At 45.2% G+C, this 7280-nt stretch overlaps 1 protein-coding gene across 1 annotated transcript in view; it reads left to right on the top strand.

Moving 5' to 3' along the window:
• The first annotated feature begins 262 nt into the window (after nucleotides 1-262).
• Nucleotides 263-7280, top strand: part of LOC126110058 (glutathione S-transferase theta-1-like) — a 77577-nt gene continuing 70559 nt past the window's right edge. The window contains exon 1 of the mRNA XM_049914996.1: nucleotides 263-407. Within this exon, the coding sequence (XP_049770953.1) occupies nucleotides 263-407 (145 nt within the window). The remainder of the gene's footprint in view (nucleotides 408-7280) is intronic.

Here is a 7280-nt window from a genome sequence, read left to right as displayed (position 1 = left end):
AAAGTCCACTAGTGGGTCAAAGAAGTACCTTCTTATTTGTCAAAAGCGATATAAAATGAGTTTATACTTATTTCTGATGAATATGTTAAGGAAAAACTTGTTTCATATAGAAAAAAAGCCTAATATTAGCGAGAGCACTCCCATCGGCAGACCTGGCCAAATAAGTCAAATAATTAGATATGTCCACATCGAAGACAACATTGTGGAAGTTCAAGAATCCTTCTTAGATTTTTCTTTTATGTTGCGCAGGACTGCAGAGGATATGTCAAAAGATATTCGACAGCAGCTGGAGAAAGATGAGCTTGATTTGTGTTGTGAGTGGCTCAAAGTTATGACAATGCTGCATCCGTGTTTACTGTACACAGAGAAGTACAACGAAAAATTTGAGGAATCGGCCCAGAAGCTCTGTTTGTTCCTGTACTAACACTCATCATTCCTTAAATCTTTGTGGTGTTCATTTATTGTTATGCATTTGTCGGAGATGGTGTGATAGCAGTATACTGGAGGTGTGGTAGCAGAATAGTGACACACCATAGAGATACAATTTCCACACTATTTATTACTAAGCACAATATACATGACTTGTGTGATCCTTACAAGTGTCTGGAGTATACTCTCTCCCTGCCTCCTGGGGGAGTGATCCTTTTCTCTAGTCAGAGCTGTTATGCCATCAGAGAGCCCCCCCTTCCCCATAGTGCAGAGCATCATCTGTCATAAGTGGAGGTAGATATGGCTGCGTGATGGTGGATTTGTGGGAGACACGTCATAGTCTGCAAGGTGCACCAGGGAATGCAGGGCACACCCAAAGCATGATGTTGGTGGTATGACCAATGGTTGCTGTCGGCAGCATTAGCAGATAAGGACGTAGTCTCGGCATAGTCTGTAATTGTTGTTGGCTTGGTTGCGATATTTGATGATGGAGGCAAGTTGGCGGTGTTGCCTTGCATTGTTGCATCTATGCAGGGTCCCCAGCAGTGTATGCTGTGGCAGTGATGGTGAGTATACCATTTGCTGTTGTATCTCATATCAATACTCGATGTGATCCTGTAAATGGTGGTTGTCTGAATGTAGCATCACATGAAAACATGTGGGCTGGTCTCTGTGAATAAATATTCATTGTGTCATGTGATGGGAGGGGGGATGGCATATGGATGTTTTGTATATGTGTGCATAAACGCATGACTCTGGTAATTCCTGGTCTGTAAGGACAGTTTCATGAATTACAAACTCAGTGGGTAGGGTGAGGGGCTTGCCATACAGTATTTCGGTGAGTGACGTGTCAAGGACATATTTCTGTGCTGTGCAAATGCACAGGAGAACCCATGGAAGGGCCTCCACCCACGATTCTGAGTGGCACATGAGAGCAGCTTTCATTGGCAGATGCCACCGTTCCACGAGGCCATTGCATTGGGGGTGGTAGACAGCTGTGTGGAACCAGTGGTATTTGCATTGGTAGCATATGTCATTGAACAGATGAGATTCAAACTGCCAACCCTGATCTGACATTAAGGCAACTGAATCTGTCAATGCAACTGCCTATGAAGATTTTTGCTACTGTCTCTGCTGATATGCCAGAAATGGGCATGGCCTTCACTCATAGTGTCATGTCATCTATCGCTGACAGAATGTAATGGTAACCGTGTGATTCGGGGAATGGCCCTACGATGTCAATGTGGATGTGCTGGAACCACCTCTTTGGAATCGGGAATTTACCAAAAGGGGGCTGTGTGTGGCGGCTGGTTTTTACTTGCTAGCACATAATGCAAGTCCTGGTCCGTGTGGCACAATCCTTTTTAATATTAGGCCGGATAAACAATTCCGTGATGAGGTATACAGTAGGGCACACACCTGGAAGTGCAAGCTCGTGGAAAAGGTCGAAAATTGTCCTACAATATGGCTCTCGGACAATTGGTTTGACCTGTCCGTTTGAGACATCACACCAAACTTTTTTGGTAGCGATGGTTAGCGTGCATAGTTGCAATTGGAGTCCAGTTTCTGGTTTATTAAGCAAGCTGGGGATGTCGGCATCTGTCATTTGTGCATCTGTGATTCAATTAAAGTCCATCTGTGATATGGGAAAGATAGTTCATCACAATATTATCGATATCTTTGATGTATCGTACATTGGTAGTGAACTGTGCTATGAAACCTAGGTGGCAGAATTTCCTGAGTCCAGAAACCGCCGATGGGTTGTAGAATGCGTCTGCAAATGGGCAATGGTCTGTATATATGGTAAGGGATCCCCCCTCGACCTCACCTTGAATGTTATTGTTGTTTATTGTTTATTGAACACCCGTTTTCTCATGTACAATGATATGGGATTTGTCATGAGTTACATACAGAAAAAATATGAATAACAACATATTATGTAAAAACTATCAGTGAACAATCTGAATTAAATATATGGGCAAAACAATTATAGCTTACATGATAAAAATTGGTAACAATATAGGACACAAATATGTTACATATATTCTGTGTATAATGTGACGAACTGTTTCATATATAGCTAGTAGTTCGCAATCAAATGTGGACCACGTTTTCTGGGTGTCAGTAAGTTTGTGAGAAAAACTTAAGTGGTTGAGTGATTCCACCGATCTCTTGCTGCAAAGCAGCCCTGATCACGTGATTGCTAGCATCAGACACGATAATTAGACGTGCATCAGGCATTTGTCGGGCGATGATCGTGGTATGTGATAATTGTTTTTTTTTTTATTTTGTCAAAGGCCATCTGCATTTGTGGTGTCCAATTGAGGCATCCTTTACCAAATGTATTCTTGCTGTGCAGGGCTTGTGCGAGTGTTGGTAAAGTCTCAGTGGCGAGTGGCTATTGGTTCCGGTAGAAATTTATGACACCAAAAAATGTACGCAGCTCTTGACAGTTGTTTGGAGGTGGGAGGAGGTGTATTTGTTCAGTTTTCTTATGAGTAGGACACACCCCAGACGCATCGACTTGGCATCCGACAAAGGTCACGTGGGTTTGCCGAAGTTAGCACATATCATTATTTATCGTGACCCCATGAGAGGCTAGCTTATCAAGGATGATAACCATGTGGCCGTCATAGTCTTGCTCATTTTGCAAAATGATTATGACGTCGTCTAGATAGGCGTAACAAAAAGGCAAATTGAACAGTATGCTGTCAATAAATCTTTGCCATATCGGTACCGCGTTTTTTAGTCCGTATGGCATGTAAAGGAACTCAAAGAGACCGAATGGCGTAATTATCAAAGGTTTTGGTATGTAACTGATGACACTGAAAATTTTTGCCCCAGCCAAGACGTGGAAAAATTCGTGCGAGTTCGGAATGGGGTGGCTGTTAGTGACTGTACAGACACTCAGGTGGTGATAGCCACCGTGTAGACGCTGAATACCATTCTCTTTAGGGACTAGTGTAACTGGGGAGCCCCAAGCACTGTCTGATGGCCTGATTATGCTTGCTCGCAAAAGTTCGTCCAGCACAGCTTTGTCCACTTTAAGCTTGTGGGGAACCAGTTAATGGGGGTGGCAACGGGCAGGTAGAACTGATGCAATTGTAATGTGGTGGACTGTACTGTCCCACATGGCACACATTGTATGTGGTTTAATGTGGGAGCATGGAGTGAGTCCAGGAGGTGGAGCATGACATGATTCACTGTCGTTAACGCCACATGGCATTGTTTCGAGAGCGCACTCGAATGAGAATTGTGACACTTCACTGACCAGAGAAGTGTCCATAGTAGTGGTGCCACGGTAGTGATTTGTGTTGAGATGATAAAGGTCATGAAGATGCTATAGAACTACACGTAGTACTGGATTGCTACGGCCGCAGGTTCGAATCCTGCCTCGGGCATGGGTGTGTGTGATGTCCTTAGGTTAGTTAGGTTTAAGTAGTTCTAAGTTCTAGGGGACTTATGACCTAAGATGTTGAGTCCCATAGTGCTCAGAGCCATTTAATTTTTACAAGTAGTAATGCAGTGGTTTCTCCAATTCGTCCCCGTAATTGTTAGCTGATGAGGCGCGTTACCATGTTGTCATGACGTAATGATGAGAATAAGATTACATTTAACCATAGCTTGTTGAAAAGTGCTTCGCTTTGGAACTTCAGGTCGAGTGGTGTGTCAAGCAGCAGCAGTGTGACATAAGGCCTTCCACTGCATCATAATAGAAGGGCATGATTTAAATCCAGCAGTTGTTGGTAGTGCCAGAGGAGATTAGCTCCCAGGACTGGTTCAACTGTCTCTGCCACTAGGAATGTCCAAGGTATTTGTGTATCCGTGCTGAGGTTGAGTGTGACGTGTGCAGTTCCAGCAACTGCGATTACAGTGTCATTGACTGAGTGCTGTTGCACCAGCAACAGTAACAGTGTAGATGGCGTGGGAGCGAGCAGCAGAGTGCCCACATCGGCCCTAGTATCAATGAGGCACGTGCAGGCACGTCTCATGGACGAATAGTCTGGAACTGTCTGCCTGTTAAAACACTGCGTCAGTGCTGCTTTGTTGTGATGTGCAGAGGCATCTTATTAATGAAGAGCAGCCTGGTGTGCCTACATCAGGTCGCCATTCCGATTTGGGTAGGCACAGGGTTGTCTGCACCACTGTGTGTCCTACTCAAACCTCTTGTGAACCCAGCAATACCATTACTTTGTGATGGCCATGGAAGCAGGCAATGGACTTGGTCAGTGCAGCTTTTGTCTATGCACAGAGTCGGGATGGTGGCCAGCTGGGGGAGGGTGGAGCAACTACTTCGGCTGTCGCGGTAAGAGAATGTTGTCTGCCAGAGCTGTGAAAGGTGCTGAGGGTGGTAGAGGCAGGGGGCACAGCCCAAATCAGTTTGGTCCGACCGTCATCGGGCAATCCGCTGTTGCGTGGAATGTCGTGGCAGCTTGATAGGTATCATACAAAATCGGTCTCGGTGCAGGTGTACTGGGCATCGACTGCAGTATAATGCTGTTGATTGCTGATTAGGATGCAGTGTTGGGACTGTACCTGCATTCTGTCAGCGAATCAATGTTTAAACTCCAGCGGTGCCTCCTCATGTCCTAGCGTCGCTGTCTGGTTGTTCTCTGGCAGTTCTAGGAGCCAAAGTGTCTGTAGCACACGATCAAGCAGGAGCATTGGGTCAATTAACACTCGCAGGCGGCGCCAGAGCGAAGATGGCGTGCTGTTTCCCTGAGTAATCTCGTTGATGACAAGATGTAGCTGTTGCTCAGGTGCCCATGTTAGTCGTTGTAGCAGTAGTGTCTTGGCAGTTTCGTATTTGTGAGAAGCTGGAACGTACAAAAGCAAGTCACTAATAAGGTCTGCACTGTCTCCGAGATGGTTAACGAGAGCGGCAAACTTCTCGTTGTCCCCAATTATGACACTGGCTGACATCAAACACTCAATGAGGGCAAACAACATCGCAGAAGAATCCGCACTGAACAATGGTAGTTTTGGTCGGTGGTTTGATTGTAAGGCACCATTGGGAGATGGATGCGGCGTGGTCTGGGAGACAGGGGAGGGGCAGGAGTGTCAGCGAGATGGACAGGAAATGTGGCTCGTAGTAGGGAGGTGCTTGATGAGGAGTGTCATGTTGTGGCACTTGTGTCATGTTGTGGCACTTGTGTCATGTTGTGGCGCTTGTGGCATTGGCCTCCTGCGCCAATGTGCATAGAGCTTGGGTGGCTGTTTGAAGAATGGCTGCGTGCGTGAATGAAGTTCTGGGCCTGATGCGGTAGGTACGACTCTCAATGTCAGATATCTGAGACACTAGAAAATATATGTGAGAGTGTGCATTTGGTTGTGGCACCATAGAAAAGGAAGGCGTGGTACTTTTATTATCCAATGGCACAGACTATGTATCATGGAGTTTGTGTGGATGTACAGTCATTCACAATTTGGCTATGACATTACTCGAACAGTGGTGTCTGACCTTGCGAAGGCGAGGTCATGAAATACATATTCGCAGAGTCCTGGCGCTGGGTGCAAGTGCAGAGCACTGTGCTGGGCTGGAAGCGAGTTGGTTGTGATGACTGGTGACATCACAATCTGTCTCGCAGAACTCTAATTTAGTCGCAATGGTGAGAACCGGATTTTTCCCCAAGGTAGTGTTATAGGCCCTTTGCTGTTCCTTATATATATAAGTGATTTGGGAGACAATCTGAGCAGCCGTCTTCGGTTGTTTGCAGATGACGCTGTCGTTTATCGACTAATAAAGTCATCAGAAGAGCAAAACAAACTGCAAAACGATTTAGAAAAAATATCTGAATGGTGCTCAAGGTGGTAGTTGACCCTAAATAACGAAAAGTGAAAGAACTCGTTAAACTTCGGTTACACGATGAATCAGTCTAATGTAAATGCCATAAATTCAACTAAATACCTAGGTATTACAATTACAAACAACTTAAATTGGAAAGAACACATAGAAAATGTTGTGGGGAATGCTAACCAAATGCTGCGTTTTATTGGCAGGACATATAAAAATGTAACAGACCTACTAAGGAGACTGCCTACACTACGCTTGTCCGTCCTCTTTTAAAATACTGCTGCGCGATGTGGGATCCTTACCAGATAGGACTGACGGAGTTCACAGAAAGGTAGCACGCTTTGTATTATCGCGAAATATTGGAGAGAGTGTAACAGAAATGATACAGGATTTGGGCTGGAAATCATTAAAAGAAAGGCGTTTTTCGTTGCGACAGAATCTTCTCACGAAATTCCAGCCACCAACTTTCTCCTCCGAATGCGAAAATATTTTGTTGACGCCGACCTACATACGGAGGTACGATCACTACGATAAAATAGGGGAAATCAGAGCTCGTACGGAAAGATATAGGTGTTCATTCTTTCCGCGCGCTATACGAGATTGGAATAACAGAGAATTGTGAAGGTGGTTCGACGAACCCCTCTGCCAGACACTTAAATGTGATTTGCAGAGTATCCATGTAGATGTAGATGGAAAATCGGAGTGCACAGGTACTGAAAGATGATGTAAAACTTGATCCCGCAGTCCGCTGGCAGATTGATGATAAAGGAGAACAACGAAGTGCTATGGCAAAGGCCATTGTTATTCGCCCATAACAGCGCTGAGGGATGCGTAAAAAAAAAAAAATGGCTCTGAGCACTATGGGACTTAACATCTATGGTCATCAGTCCCCTAGAACTTAGAACTACTTAAACCTAACTAACCTAAGGACATCACACAAAACCCAGTCATCACGATGCAGAGAAAATCCCCGACCCCGCTGGGAATCGAACCCGGGAACCCGGGCGTGGGAAGCGAGAACGCTACCGCACGACCACGAGCTGCGGACGGATGCTTC

This window comes from Schistocerca cancellata, chromosome 1 (assembly GCF_023864275.1).
Source record: "Schistocerca cancellata isolate TAMUIC-IGC-003103 chromosome 1, iqSchCanc2.1, whole genome shotgun sequence".
NCBI classification, from domain to species: Eukaryota; Metazoa; Arthropoda; class Insecta; order Orthoptera; family Acrididae; genus Schistocerca; species Schistocerca cancellata.
The sequence above is the reverse complement of the archived record's forward strand: the minus strand, read 5'-3'. Positions and strand labels throughout refer to the sequence as shown.